Source organism: Pygoscelis adeliae, unplaced genomic scaffold, assembly GCF_000699105.1.
Source record: "Pygoscelis adeliae isolate BGI_AS28 unplaced genomic scaffold, ASM69910v1 Scaffold183, whole genome shotgun sequence".
In the NCBI taxonomy this organism is placed as follows: domain Eukaryota; kingdom Metazoa; phylum Chordata; class Aves; order Sphenisciformes; family Spheniscidae; genus Pygoscelis; species Pygoscelis adeliae.
This window is the reverse complement of record NW_008824536.1, coordinates 693,807-710,276: the sequence shown is the minus strand read 5'-3', so window position 1 is coordinate 710,276 and position 16,470 is coordinate 693,807. Positions and strand designations below refer to the sequence as shown.

The 16,470-nt window shown below is 34.7% G+C and overlaps 1 protein-coding gene across 1 annotated transcript in view; it reads right to left on the bottom strand.

Moving 5' to 3' along the window:
* Positions 1–3,011: 3,011 nt before the first annotated feature.
* LRRC49 (leucine rich repeat containing 49) overlaps positions 3,012–16,470 on the bottom strand; it is a 60,059-nt gene continuing 46,600 nt past the window's right edge. The window contains exons 12-17 of the mRNA XM_009321602.1: positions 15,258–15,409; positions 12,152–12,389; positions 10,663–10,848; positions 6,549–6,658; positions 5,718–5,871; positions 3,012–3,613 (exon numbers count right to left, since the gene is read on the bottom strand). Of these exons, the coding sequence (XP_009319877.1) occupies positions 3,407–3,613; positions 5,718–5,871; positions 6,549–6,658; positions 10,663–10,848; positions 12,152–12,389; positions 15,258–15,409 (1,047 nt within the window). The 3' untranslated portion in view covers positions 3,012–3,406. The remainder of the gene's footprint in view (positions 3,614–5,717; positions 5,872–6,548; positions 6,659–10,662; positions 10,849–12,151; positions 12,390–15,257; positions 15,410–16,470) is intronic.

Genomic DNA, 16,470 nt, shown 5'->3' with positions numbered 1-16,470 from the left:
AATCACTTCTCCCTTTGTTCCACTGTGGCAGCATATCTGCAGCTCTATTACTTTTTCAGATCCTATATCAAAAGGAGTGTATGAAATACAGCTCTTCATCAGTCTCCTTACTGAAGATCAAATTTCAGTTGCGTAATAAACAATGACTCTGCATGACATAATGGAGCCTTCATGCATGATACGGCTAAACTGAAAAAAAAAAGTAAGAGACATGATTATCTGCCCTTGTCTGGACATAGAGGAAATTTGTCTCAGAAAATAAGGAAATTGGATAAATAATCCAAAAATCAATGGAAAAAAGTTTTCAAAAGATTTAAAAGTCAAAACAATATCTTTTTAACCCTTAAGATGATTTCTAGTTAACATACGGAATTTTTACAATAATAGCTCCTGTCCTGTGCAGAAAGTCAGACTACATGAGGGGATCACAACAGTCCATTTTGGATAGCATATCAATGAAATATTAACAATATCAACACTTGGTTTTATGCAGCATTTAAAGGCTTTTGAAGCAGAAAAATATAACTGCTTTCATCCTGGAAGGTTTTATTAAAAGTTCCCCAGCTTCAAAATCAATGGCTATTTTAACTCCTCAATTAATATCTGTAACCATAGAGAGTTTATGTACGTAGTACTTAAGTTCCAGGACATCTAGGAATTTGCTGCTTATACCACCTTCAAATTTTTAGGTACTCAAACTCCTTAATCAGCAACTACAGTAATGTATCCCAGGAGTCAGTATGAATTGACAAATAATTTTGATGAACACATAAACAGCATATAGCATGCTAACAATTTTAATATCACCCAGCTGCTTAAAATTCTATGTACTCTTAGGTCTAATCACTTTAGTCCATCATTCACTTGTTTCCTAAGAAGAACTAGTAAAAAACTAGAAGGTTTTTTTGTTCTTACTGGTTCTATGTGAAAAAAACATGTGCAGCGCAACATTAATCTTTTCTTCATTTCTAATAGCTGCCTAGCTACCCTTGCTTCAGCCATTTAGCAATCCTGTTATGAAACAGCTGCTATTAGTGAAAGTCATCCAAACTGGCAGCATTCACAGACCACTGGGAATACAGAGCATTTTAAGGAGATGTTTCTACAACTCACAGTCAATACCCTCTGATGCATTTCACTTAGTTTTTTCAAGACCCTACCTTAAAGCCTCCTATCAGGATTATACTTCTAAAGCCTCAGTATCAGAATGTCTGGCTTTTCTCTGGATTTTCCCATGGAGAACTTCCTGTTCCTCTAGACCAATCCACCCTTCTTAAAACATTTTTTTCCAGTCTTTTATTGCTGCTGAATCTGATTCAAAAGGGGCCCATCTGCTCCAGCTACATCATCAGGAGAGTTCCGCACTTTCACACAGCTGCTGAGGTTTCTGTCCCCATGCAGAAGCTGGAATTGCTCCACCCACCCCCTTTGCACAGAAATGATGTAAAGGAACTGATGGATCCAAAAAACTTTTGTGTGATAATTTCTATACTGACTGTATTTCTACAATGTAAACTCTCCTTTTCCCACATTTTGCGGGGTCTTAATTTGTTCCCTTAATAAAATGCACCGTATGACTTGAGAGTGCAATTTTCCAATGGAAAGAAAAAAAAATCCTATCAAATACACTAATCTTACTATAAATTCCATGAAGCAGTTCAAAAAGCCTGGAGGGGTGATTGTGTCTATTAAATTCTATCAACTGCTGGAGCAGTTTCTTCAGGACTTTTAACATTTCCTTAGAATTTCAGTGACTTAACCTTCAATAAATTCTGTAAAGACTGAAAAGCAACTACCTGCAAGTATGCTTTAGAAGATCACACATAACATAAACTAAATTGAAAATCACGTTTAACAGTATGCATGCTATTGTTAACCCGTAACATGCTCTGAAAATGGATTCTGACAACTTAGATGCACCAGCTTGACGTGAATGCAAGTAGACTGTGTATTCCAAATACCTATGACCACCTGACTCCTGCTACTCATTCAAGGCTATTTTCAGGGCATAGAAACTTACACAAGTATTTGCATCTCTGCTCTGCCAGAGTGTCTTGTCCAGGTAAAGTTTAAAAATAAACTGAGTTTTGAGCCATAAAAACCCTTGCAGGAAGTTCTTTGGTTACGAACATTTCTTTTTTATAAATGAGGTTAAGTAAAATAAGATCCATTTGAATTGAGTAAAAGAATGCACAAAGGTTCTGGATTGTTTTAGTTAAGATACAATGGAACTATAAAATTAAGTTTAAGTGGCACAGCCTTCTACCCGCATATGAACACTAGCCATGGGAATCAGCTTGACTTGCTAACAGTTCTTAAATTCAATTTCTGGGCAGAAGCTGGCAAGGTGTTTACAGTGGAAGTTATTGTACTATGGAACATGTTTTTTCTACCCATTCACAGTTGATTTTGGGGGCAAGTTGTGTCTCATCTCTTCATGCAGCATTAAGGCGAAGTCTTTTCTTTGCACACAGTACTTCTTTACAGTATCTGTGAAGGGCAAAAGTGAAGAATTTCTTTTTATTGATAACAAATATGGAATTTTCACACAGTCACAGAAATTAATTACAACTGAATAGTAGTCATCGGTTTCCTTACCAGATGTAATGCATGCATTTTAGCTCACTTGACCTTGGCAAACCTCAAAGATTAATCATTACTAACAAAGAAACAAAAGAATTATATTATAAACATTATTTTAACAGAACAAAAATAAAGCTTAAGTGAGTATACCTCGAATTCATATTTTACCTATAATAATTCACACAAACTAATACAAATAAAATTAATAAAACACACTTGAAATCAAGTTTGGGCAATTTGTTCAGTTGAGAATGAGGCTCATTAAATGTTGATATACTGAGCACTGTGATGGCGCTGATGTGAAAATGTGTTCTATAATCTCACATATTCAACAATAATAAGTCTTCATCAAGTTCAGGATGTAAAAATAATTTATTAGCTTTTGCTCATAAAAAAATTGGCTACTATTCTTGGTTTATTTTAAACAGCAGCAAACAGTCAAAAAGGTGACAACTGAAAAGTGTTCAATAAAAAAATAAGGCAAGCAGAGTAAATTTGTTCTTTAAAAGTCAATGCTGTAGCACTACAGAAGCAAGGGTAGCAGAAAAAAAATAAACAGGAACTTAGTAAAACATGACAATCACCAAGTTACTTCCATGCTATCTCATCACTTCAGCCAAGGAAGTGTTGTTAAAGCAGTATGCAAGTAAACTTTTATTTCAAAAATATCAAGAGTTAATTAAGATTTAAAGACCTCCCTTTGGGGGAGGGGGTGTGCGTGAAGTATGCCATAGTGATGGAAATTTTATATTCTGTTGTTTTAAGTTTGTAAAACATCATAGAATACTGAAACCAAAAGTTTGCAAGACAACAAGCCTTGACTCTACTCTTTTTGATCAGTGATCCGCTGTAAGCAGAGTTTCATGTAGGAATTTTTATTGCGTATTTCTATTACTGCATCTCTGACAAGCTCAATGAACATTTGAGGCCAGAGCTTCTGCAACGACTCGTTTTTCATATTGATGTCAGCTGCTTCTTTCACTAAGTTCTCGACGTATGTCTGGCAAAATGTTTTTCTTTCCTTGATTTCCTGCATGGGAGAACCATTACACATTATATAAGGCAAAGGAAGAAAAGGTTACACAAGAGCAAAGCCAAAGAACAACCACAAAAATTTAATGAATTAAAGAACATAGTGATTAGCAGGCAAAGAGGCCATTGCACAATTTTTCCTGCTGGTTTGAAGTTGCATGGCCCAGGGTCTAAGTCAAGCTTTTATGAGTGTGGCCACAGAATCTTACTGTATTAATAATATTCATATTATATTAATTTATCTGAAATTCATTTTTAAGTAGTCATATAAATATCTTTTAACAGCATTACAGTTTTTGTTGCCTTCTGCCATAGCAGTGAAAATTTTTAGAAATTATTAAGCACCAGAGCACTTGCCTTCCTTCTCTCCGTTCCCTTCTCAGCTTTTCATGATTACAGTACAACAGTTGGAAAGTATATGTTTATCCACCTGCCTTAACAAGAACTAAGCATATTGTCACAAAAGAAAATGCTAGTATGCATCCTTTCCACAGGTTCCCTGATGGACTCTGGCAAGTGCATGGTTCCTAACATGTACTACATTAGATACTGAAGTAACCTGAACCTCTAAAAAAAATTAATTAAAAAAAAAAATTGCACTTTGTGCAATTACTAGCTCTGCATTTTAGTCACTCAAACTGTATTAATCCCTGTTTCTGCAGAGTTTCTATAAAACGCCATAATAAGTTTGAACAGTAAGTTATATTGGTGCTAAATATCTAACCAGTTTGATTTATGGCACTGTTAAAAATGTTAGGTCATGCTTCAGGCCATCAAAACAGCAGTTTTCTTAAATGAGTGATACAGCAGAGAAAATACTTTCCAGCTGTTTCATCTAAAAAAACCAAATTACTAATCAATGACTCAGACTGTCATCTTTAGCAATAAACTTATTTGATCACATTTATTATGTTAGGTGACTGCTGATGGGGAACTGGAATCAGTCCTTTTTGCCTATCTTACTGATCACTCTTGTGAAATCCTGTGACATCTGCTGCCACATACATAACGCTATTACAAAGGACAAGGTGTGAATTGCTGCAGTGAGAAGAGAAAACATATATTTAATGGACTGTACAAATACCCAGCTTATTCTATTATAGTGCTTGTTCCATGGTAAAGGACAAGAAGAATGGCTCACTGTCTTACTCTACGCCATTCAAAGTTTTAAGAGCTACTATCACAGCTTTTGAAACTAAAATGTTTTCTTAATTTAATCTCTCCACACATGCAGTCACTGTCTCTCTTTTATGCTATGGATCTGAGATAACAAAACCACAATGCAATAACTGAATTCAGTGTGTACTGAACTTGATTTAAATTTCTTGCACTAGAGGATTTATATATTTCCACATAATCAAAAAGCAAATAACGGGACAAATGTGGGAAGCAGGGTGCATACAGCTACAACTCATGCTGATTGCTCAGAAAGGAGATAGTGGCTGAAAGAAGCATATTCTCCCTCTGCCCAATTTCCCTCTGCCCAAGCAAAAGAGTTAGCAGATCAGAAACACAAACTAAAACAAGCATGACTGATGCACTTGTCTGAAACAAGCCAGCTCGCAATTTTATTAATAATTAAACCTAATACATTTCCTATATATTTATTTTCCTGTAGCTCATTTAAAAGCTAGGAAACAGCTCTTTATTACTACAGTCTGCACTATCTCAAATCTTGTCTGAAGGTGTTCTTCACCAATTCATTTTGGGATATACTTTCTGACTTTCTAATTCCATTAGAAAATCCTAACATGTCCAATATTCATTTTTCTTTGTAAAAAACTGTGCTCGCTTCTTGTATTTTACTAACGCAGGTACATTTCATTACGAATGTAAGGCTTGTAGGTAAGAATGTATTTTTGAGACTGCGGCACTATTCAGGAACCACTTCACTAAAGACAGAAACTGACCATTATCCAGTATTCTGGCAAAGATCAGTTAGATGAAATGTTTGATCATACATGTAAATATGGTAAGCAGTGATATTTTAAAACCACCATTCTCAATAGCACAACTGAAACTTGATATATAGACAAATTCCATGAGTAGTAGTCTAAAGTTATATAATAGAGGATGAAAGTATTTTGTAATGATATACTTACCTCAAGCTTTTCCATATGAAAGTCCTTTGTCATGTAATTCAATGTTGCTCGAGCTGTGCTTTCTCCTCCATTTCTTCTGTTATCACTACCTTCCTCACCTCCAACCCCAGATTTCTTTCCCTTTCCCTCCAGCAGACAATGGAATTGCTTCCTCCTGTGAAAAGATGAGAGAGATTTACAGTTTTAATTATTGAAACTTTTTTTTTAAGTGCAGATGTTTCTAGTGAGGGTGGGGTTTTTTTTCTTTTCTCCCTTTGAACATGTACTTTATGAGCTTTCAAGTTTATTGCATCCTTAAGTTACTCAAAATACAGATGACTCTAGATATTCCTCCGTTAATTTGCTGCTATACAATCGACTTTTTGACATATATCACATCGCATCTCCTAAATAGGAAGTCTTGCAGCTTAAACTTTTAAGTACATATCTACAGAAGACTAAAAATAGTCTTTTTAAGCACCTTTCTTCTCACAGCACCAACTCTTAAATCTGTTAACTGTTATAGTCACCCACTATAAAGTCAGTCTTCATCGTGAAATTCCATAAATCTTCACCCATACCAGTACAATTGGAGAATTAAACAAGCAGTGCATTTGTGCGCATGTGCCTTTTAATCTTACTCAGCAAACTTCATACAACTTCTATGAAAACCTCTGTCTACATGAATCAGGAGATGCTAATATTTCTGCAATAAGCAGAGAACCTATCTTCTGTAAGTTGTTGTCTGTGAAATTTTTATCTTTTTACCTAGAAAGAATTTATCACGACAGTGCGCAAAAGAATTAAACAATATGTTCTGGACAAATTCCAGTTCTGTTCATTGTATTTTACCTAGATTCTCCAAATAATGAAAGCATGCGATAATGTGGCAGCTCAGAAGATGCTACATATGCCAGGATGCCAAAGAGCCTTTCTGCCATTACAATATCATTTTCAGTAACCTGAGGGAAGGGGGAGAAGGGGAAGAAAAATGTTAAGTTTCAAAATTGGCACATTCATATTTCATTACATACGTACATTGAGAATCAACTGAAATTTGTTATACAGAACACTGCATCCAGATCTGTTCCAGGCGTATCTTCAAAATGTAGATTTGCTTTTACTGGCACTTTAAATGTACGTTAAAAGAAACCAAATGAGGTACTTGTGCTTTTATTTCCTGTAATTCTGGAAACTTTAATGTATACACATGCTACCCTGTGCTTCATGATATTCTTCATGAAATGAGGAATTTTATAACGATTTTTTACATTGAGTATCTGAAGGCCAGACATATTAATTCTGCTCCATATTGCATGCACTTACAGAAGGTCTACTGGAAAATTTTTGATCAAGTTATGCTGCAGAAATGAAAAGATTCTGGGCACCCACATGTGAAAAGATAAGTTACGGTCTCTCTTGTTTTGGCAGCATCATAGCGAAAACTTTCTACAAAGAGAGGCTTTAGAGAAGAAAAAAAAAAAAGGGGGGGGGGGAAGAGAGTACTATTTTCTCTGCATTTTTCAACCCCCGAAGTGTTCCTCCATTATACTTCTCTAAATATCACCCATACTGTTCTGTCAACATTAAGTTACAGATGTCTCTTTAAACAAATTTTCAATGGTTGAAAAATTTTCAGGATTAATTTTACACTTTTCAATTTTGTATAAAGAAGGTGGAAGGGGTTTAATTTTTGGTGGTTGCTGTTATTGGTTTTTGTTTGTCTTGGCTCATAACCTCTGGAGACCATGGCCTGTGTTTCTCCTGCCCTGATGGCCAGACTATGAACTGACTTCAACTGCCAAAAGTTTGTTGGCACAATTTCTAGACTCCTGGCTTTCCACCGAGTGCAGAAGGAATCTTTATGATCATCTAAATCTGACCTGGATAACACAGGACAATGAAACTCACTCAGTGACTTCTTAACTTCTGGAGCAAATTTAATTTCCGTTCATCTTATATTTTTGGAAAGCAACCCATTATTAAATAAACTTCAATACTCACAATATTTACTAAGTACTTACAGACAATTTTTGTGTTCTGTATTATTCAAATGTGTGAGTAAAATGGAATTTTGGTCCAAATTAACATAATTCTATTACATTCTTGCTTAATGTTTATAGAGTATACAATCTACCCTTGCCTAAAGTATACTGCAACAGCATAATACAGGGAGAAATTCACCAGAGAAAACATAGGTCAGGAAATAAGAAATATAAAGTCAATTCCATTTTCAGTGTTTAGATTTGCTCATTTTCACTTAAAATTAAATAAGTTTTAGTAGCTTAAGAGTAGATGACCCTGCTAAACAGTCTGTTCACAGAAACAAGGTCTAAAACAAAGAGCACGGAAGGCAGCTAGGGAAACAAAGACCATTGCAGGCAGAAATGTCTGCTGGAGAAATAAGTGATTTTAATTTATTTATTTATGTTAAGAGAAGCATAAGGACCAGGTCAACAGAGACAGCCATGCTGAATACACTCTCTAGTTCACAGAAACTCACGTTCTCTATCTTACTCCAATACATTGTTTGCTCCATTAATCACAAAAAGATTATAACAATATCACATAAATGTAAGTCTATTATACCTGCTTCTTGCCAAGTACAGGAAACAGGCACCATGCAGTAAAGGTGATGCATTTGTTACATTGTATGCCATACCACTTGGCGTAAAGCATTTTGTAAAGTTTAGTAACTTCAAACCTTGACAACTCTTAATTAATCTGAGATTACTATCACTGGGAAAGACTTCAAATAGTGTATCTCAATGAAGAGAATTTGCTTCTTCACAGTTAGTAAATGTAACAGTGTGACAAGGGAACAAAATCATTGTTAGGGAGAGACTAACACTCAGCTTCTAGCCTGGAACATAACTGGAATCAAAAGGGGAGGTTGGGGAAAAAAATAAAACCTTCCTTATACTTTTTTTTTTTAAAGTTTAAAAGTGCTAGAGTTATGCAATTGATTTAGTTAATTCAGTTAGTATATATTGCTTTTACTCCCCAGCTATATGTACCTCAGAGCTGGCAACACGATAGTCTTCACAAACATTGCACAAGTGATTATCAGAATAGCAGAATATACGCATTTCCCTTTCTGTCATCTGAATCTGTTATTTAGGGCTGATGTAAGGTCTGAGAGCACACTTCAGGGGTTTGTATTCTTTACATTGAAACAGGATTTTCTATTATTGATTTTAAAAGAAAAGGTAATATATATCCGCAAAGCTGGGTACCATGACTTCTGCTGCAGACGAATGAAAAACAGCTATCAGCGTTCATCTCTTTCTTGCTTGGCTATGACACTCTTCAAATGATTAATGACACTAGGAAAAGATTTCTGTGTGTACATCTTCATATAGTGTGGTCTGGCTGAAAAAGTTTGTTGAGGACAAAAAGTGTTCTTCGGTCATACGTATTTAAGAGTTGATATATGTCCTACATAAAAAGCATGCCGTGCTACATGTAAACCCATTTACTAAATTCATCCCCAAGCAGTACCGAATTCAAAGTTGTCCTTCAAAAACTGAATTTGCTGACCTTGAGATCGTTAACAAAAAGTCTACTTAAATCGTTGTGTTATTTTCTCTTTTTCTTTCTTTCTCCATGAAGACCAAACAGGTAAGAGTTATCTTCTGTTTTCTTTTAATCTGAATCACTAGTGCTGATTTTGAAAATATGATGCAGTAAAAAAGAAATAAACTTTAAACCCACATTCAACCTTTTTTTCTTCCCCCCTTTTTTTTTTAAATATATCAACTTTGAATAGCATGTTTTGTAAAGTACTAAATTCAAGGTTATTTTAAAGTTCTCATGGGATTACTATCTTTTTTTTTTTCCTTTTCAAGATACTGTGCTGTTGGAGTGAGTCATATTTCTATTCATCCTTCATCTTTTCTCATCCTTTCTCTAATAGTTTTCCAGGTAAGCTCTTAAACCCACTCCTGCTCTTCTATGCGACTAATGCATGTTTTAGAGAACTAAAACCAAGTAAACCACAACGTTCGTGCTATGGTTGTATCAGATAACAAGTAAAATATCTAATCCAAAACATATGATGATGATGACCAAATTAAAACACCAGATCTAAACACTAAAGCTATGTATTATTTTTGCTCTAATTAACTTCCGTAACACCACTTAAACTTATTTAGCATTTAAAATTGAACATACATTCAAACATTGTGTTGCATCGTAACTATTCTGGCTCCCTTTATGATCAAAGCCCAAGTATAAAATAACCATTTTATATGCTTGAATAAATTTACTTTCAATTGATGTAAAGAGGAACACAAACTACAAAGAATAGCAATATTAGTGTCCTAACTTTCTATTTAAACATAACACACACACCCATAAAAACCCCACACACTAACGATCTTGTACATAACAAGCAGAAAAAAAAAAAGACAGACTTTTTCCTGTGATAGACTTAAAGAAGAAAATATTATTTTAGCTATATTTTGTAACACTGGAAAATATAAATAATCATATACTGTAAACTAAGTAGTCTGTCAAGCGCACATTTTTGCACAAATATTCAATGTCAGCACTGTGATCATTCTAAACATAATAAATGCTTCTTAAAATCAAGTAAAATCGTGCAGTTCTTTAAATTTTTTTTTTTTTTTAGAAACCCATGCAGAAATACTAATAAAATGTCTTCCCTTCAGGTATATCCCTACCACTCAGGTATAGATTTGGACTGTCATTTGCAATTGTAAACATTTGAGACAATACAACATTTTTATGGCAACTAAGAATCTTATCAACTTTGCTAAGTCCAACAGTGCAGCTGGACTTAACAAATGCACAGCACAAGAAATTATATGGTGAAGTCTACTTAAATTCCCCCCCCTCCCAATTTACCTGCTCATTTTATAGCAATTCCTCTGCTTTTTTTAAAAAAAACAATGCTAATTTATCTTGTAAGACCAATAGTAAGGAGGAAGCAACACTGTCCTACCTTTACTCCATTTATCTTCTGTAGATTAAAATGGTTCAGTCTAAACAGAACATAGTATTTCCACAAAGTAAAGTTGACAACCGGATTGCCCTGAGGATCAACTGTCAACTGTTCAATGCGATGCATCTGGGCTAATGCATTGAATTGCTGCAGCGTCACAAGATTTGTCTCCTTAAACTTCAGGTGCTTAAAAAAAAAAAAAGTCAAACGATAGTAAGTTAAATAAGGAAACAAAATATGAACACAACAATTCCTATTATGTGCCACTCAAACAATTTTCAAACTCAAATAAACAGTCTTCAGCTCTGCTGAAGCAACTGAACTCACTTCATTTAAGGTCTTTGTGGCAAAACACATCAATGTATCAACCAACTGGTGTATTACATATATTTAGAAATGTCAACATTACAAGCCCTTAAGCAATTTATAAACCCTTTTGTAACAGCACTAATATTTTCAACATTACAAAAAGCAGTGATATTACCTGAGCATTTTTTATTTTAATTCTGCAAGTAAAGCAACTGCAACATCCACACATAAAAATAAGTACAATATATGTTTTTAAATATTCTGCTTTTTTGGCCATAGCAGGCTAGCATTAAAGTCATACCCTCCTGTTTCTTTGAATCACGCCCTACACTAGTGCTGCTATGTGCATGGTATATTTGGCTACACAGTAGTATTATTGAGGGAAGGAGGAAAAATTGATGATGAAGATAAAAATATAGTTGAGATTCTGCTATCCCCCACAAATTCCCCCCCACAATGAAACAATTGTTTCATTGAGACAGGTAAATTTGTCTAAAGTTCCCCACAAATTTATCTATCTCACTGAAACCATTAAGTTCTATTATACTTAAAACCTTAAAAAGCAGGGAGCTGAAGAGGCACATCATCTGAGTAACAAGTTGCTTTATGTATGTCATCACTATTTTACCATTTGCTTCAAAACAACTGATTTAAATGTCCAAGAAGAAAAAAAAAGTACTAACAGGACATCTCATTTATGTTGTTTTGCTTCATCAAGAACTGAGGAATTCCAAGAGCTGTACTGATTTAGCCAGCTATTCCCTTTGAATTTTACCTCTCTCTTTTTATCCTATCAGCTATTTGATCTTTGAACTCACAACACAAATGAAGGTCTCCTGATACCATGGATCCATAACAATATTGTAGAATAGCAATACTGTATTTACACATCAGTTTTGCAACTTAAAAATAATCAGCTCGGTCAAAGGAATTAAGAGAAATAATAACCAGTCTGAAAAAAAACAACCACCATCCCGTGTGAGAATCTAAATTAAAGTCTTGATTTTTAAGAAGCATCAAGTTAAAGTTAGCATTATAGGATAACACCAAGAAAATATGTAATTCACAAATGTTTCTATTTATATGAAAGCACTCAAGGATGACTATATCAAATTAAGGTTCTGTTAGAGAATACATATTCCATAGCTGTTCACACAGCTGAAATTTGAGGCATTCTTACCACAGAATTAGGAAATTTTATCTTCAGTTTTGTTAACACTTGAACAATTTCATCAAATTCTATGAACATAAAGGAGACTGCAACAATAATTCCAGCTGTTTGAACGCTCCAGTTTCGATCCAGGCACTCCAGCGCTCCAGCACCATACAAGCAAAGAGTGTCTCCCTCCACTTCCACTAAATGAGACTCAAGAACAGACAAGCCTTGTACTGCACTGCTCAATATTGTATCAAGAGACCTGTGGAGGAAGTAAAAATGCAGTGATATAAACGAGATTATTTTGAGATAGTAACATCATTCTATTGAATGACAGTCCTTTCATTTACCAAAACCCAACTGTCAAATATGATTGCATTTCTCAGCATTCATTCATTTGTAGTACCCAATCTGGTTCAAAAACATTAAGGGCTGGAAAATCCTCTTTCCATCAAGTAAGACTGCAAATGTTCTACTTCTTTGGCAGAAAGGCTCTGGGTGTATTTGAGTTGGACCAGGATTGCGGGGGGGGAGGGGCAGAAATTAAGAAATCACTCATATTTAATAACCTGCTTAAAAACTTTGACTCAGAATGCTAGCTTAACATATTTTGTGTTGCTTTAGCTATCTAAAACCAACTTCAAACAACATATTTAATTCAAGCAAAGTCACCTTCACATTCTTTTTGCTATATGAAATGTGAAAGTTATGACATGAGTAAGCACTTTAAGAACGGACAGTTGTTAAAATCAATCCAGGATAATGCTATTCACAGTACCGAACAGTTATTTTTATTCTTAACAAGAATATCACTCCTTCCTCATACCCATATGTCACATGATCTGATCAGGATATCAGGATTCCTTATTCTGCTTAGAGATGAGAATAATCTTATGGTTTATTATCCTTGTTTAATCCTTAATTAATAGGGATGAACAAGCATTTCTTTAAAATAATGTGAGCTTTCCAATTCACCAGAGTGATTTTAAAATTGAGCAATTAAGTCCAAGTATTCTCAACTTTCATCTCTGTGTCTTACTTCCAACATGATACATTCAGGTGGCTGGACCTGAACTGCACAGAGAATTCAAGATGAGCACTAATCACAGGTTTAGAAAGTTGCGTAATGATTGTTGCTATTTTATTCTTTACTACCTTCCTAGTATTTTTAAATGTATTTTGCTTTTTTGACTACCAGTGATCACTTGACTGATGTTTTCTTGACAAAATCAACCAAAACTCTAAGACTTCACTCTTGACTGGAAATGCTGAGAGCCCATCACTTCAATGTGAAGCTGTAATTACTCATCTATGCTGAATTTCACCTGCCATTTTATTGCTTAGTCACCCATCTTGAAAATACCTTCTGAAATCCTTCACGATTATAAAACACAGTAGTAGATCAATGTCAATTTTAACTTAGAGGGGGTTAAAGAGCAATAAGGCTTCAAGGCAAAAAATGGCAGTGTTATCTACAGCTTCTTAATTCTAACACACGTTGCCACATCTTCATTAATCTGTTTAAACTAAATATAGATCAGTGATATAGATCACTATCACACTTTCATTTCTCTAACCAGTCATGAAAAAGAGAAAAATTCCAAACCTAAGTCTCCAATTCAGAAAACTAAATGCACTGTAATTTGCATAAGAGAATTATAATATATGCAAATAAAGCACACGGTTTATTTTGTTAACATCTTGGGGGGGGGTGAAATTTTATATTTCATAAAAGTAACCACTTAGATTTCTACAACACATTCTACAAATCTTAAACTACAAAAACTTTCACAAGAAGATGGACAGATTTTATGCATTGTATTTTATTACTGTAGATTTGACAAAAGAATCCTAACATTCGTGGTCAGGAACTACAAGGAACAAACCGACTTTAGTCACTGTATCCAGCATAAGCAGAGATAGCATTACACCAAGACCTTTCCTACAACTCCATGGAAAAAGTCTTAATATGTTACTTAAAACCATGATTTCTCAAGCAATGAGAATCTGTTCATTAACAGGACAATGCTCAAGCTACCACAGTTACATTGACCTGGTCACGGGGGACGATTACTAACACGGAATTAAACTGTGAAGAAACCAAGAAGGCAAGAAAGCAGTGGCTAAACATATGTTCAGGGGAAAGCTTTGGAAGCACAAGAACAGAAAGGACTATACCAATTTAAAAATGCTAAGAAAAAAAATGTTTCAAAAGATGCTGCACTCAACTGGAGATAAAAAACAGGTCTAGCCAATACTAGGCTGAAACTCAGATGGGTTCTGTTTGTGAGAGGCAAAGGCTTTCTGCCTGTACCTGACATTTCCAGTGTTGATCAGGCACAGCAGGAAGCTGTACTTGCTCTTGAATTCGTGCAGACTATTTTTTCAGGCTTTTGCCTGAGCTAGCCAGGTTGCAAGTGTGCTAGTTTGGTTTTAGCCAATCCAAGGCACACATTGTTCATTAAGTTCTGCATTTGGTTTTTAAATTATATAGAATGCCAGATAGTCACCTTTTAGACGCAAATAAGCAAGTCACAAAGCGTGTCACAAAAATAAGATATTTTAAACCAACAATACAATAATTACCTTAGGAAAAATTATCTTAGGAATAAAACTAAGTCAAAGAACTGCTATTGTTAAAATAGCATGGGTATGAAAGTGATCCAATAAGAGATGCTGCTGTTCAAACTGAGAAAACAAATTCAACGCTCAGTTTATGAAACCTCTTGATACACAGAGAGGTTACAAACGCTTGTAATGCTCGTACGTCCTCATTTTTATCATTTCAACTGAAGGCAACAATCTAAGTTGTCAAGGAAATGAACAGCCTTAAGGCAGCTCAAGAATTCATATTTAACATTTCTTGCAAATGTGAAGTCCTCCCTTATTTAGCAAAATCACGTAATAATTTAGCTTGCACTTCTTTAGTCAATGAGTTGCTGTTATATTACTTATTTAATATATATTACTTATTACTAATGGCCAACAGGTTTAATCATGAAGTAAAACATCTTTTCAGAATTGATTTGGATATATTACTTTTGATGATGAAATACAGTGAGATCTTGGAGGTGAGTAGTAACTTGGAATAAGAGACATGAACAAGAAGAAATATTTCCCAATAAAATACCTGCTTTCTTCAGGAAATACATATGCAGCACTGCCATTGATCTGACAGGGTTCATTATCTTTATCTTGGTTTAAAGAAGCCACGAGAGCTATTCGATTCTGCTGTATCTCCCACTGACGTGCAATATTACAAATAGTTAACCGTTTCTTTTCCTGAAACAAGATATAAAAGTTGTAATAAGTTATGACAGTGTGCAGTATCAACACACTTGTTTGTTCCGAAAGAAATATTCTGCTTAATCAAAACATTTAAAATGTTTTAAATTGAAGAAACTGGTGGTTATGCATTAAACCCAAGACATCATTCTAGTGCTATTTTGCATAACTGCCAGCAAACAATGATTGCACAAAATTTGCAATAACAGAAACAAGAAAAGTAACATAGTAAATCCACAACTTGTGAAAGAATAAAGTTAAACTATTTAGTTTGGATAACCACAGAAATCTCATTTTGACAGTCTCGAGCTGCTTGTAATACGCCTCCCACAAAACAGGGCAGACTGCTTGTACTTTCCTCCATGCTGCTAGAGTGACCCTAGCACTTAAGCTAAGACAGTTATGCAACTGCTGTTAAGTCTTAGCAGTAATTGCAACGTACTCTGTGTGGGAGAAAAGAGTTTTCTTCTGAAAAATGGAAAAAGTAAATTTTATGAAAACAGAAAATGAAATTACCTTCTTCATGATAGCACAAGGACTACAACAGATCGAAGTTCAAATTTTTGTAATTTTTTTTTTTTAAGTAATTTTTATATTCTAGACAGGTCTTGTCAACAAACCAGTATTTCAAAAGTCTATTATGTGCTTGTTCTTGTACAGTCATGCAAATCCTGTCAATTACCTACGATTCTATATATAGGTTATTATTCTATTGTATCATATGATTTAATATATCCCATTTAGCATACTTTAAAAGGTTAAAGAACAATGTGCTTTGTAAGAGCTCATGGACTGGCAGCTGAACTCTCATCAAATGAAAACTGCACAATACAAACAATATCAAAGGGTAAATTCATTGTTAGTTTCACTTCATTTGGTTTTTCTGAACCAGATCTAATTCTCGGAGTCAGCCATCTCACTGTTACACTACTCTCAATGAAACTCGAACAGTGACTTAGAATTTCTGAGAGGAAAATACTATAGAGGAGCTTAGCATAAAACAAATTTAGGTCCACAAAACATGGAGAAAACAGAGTCAAGCCAATGATTTCTTGGTT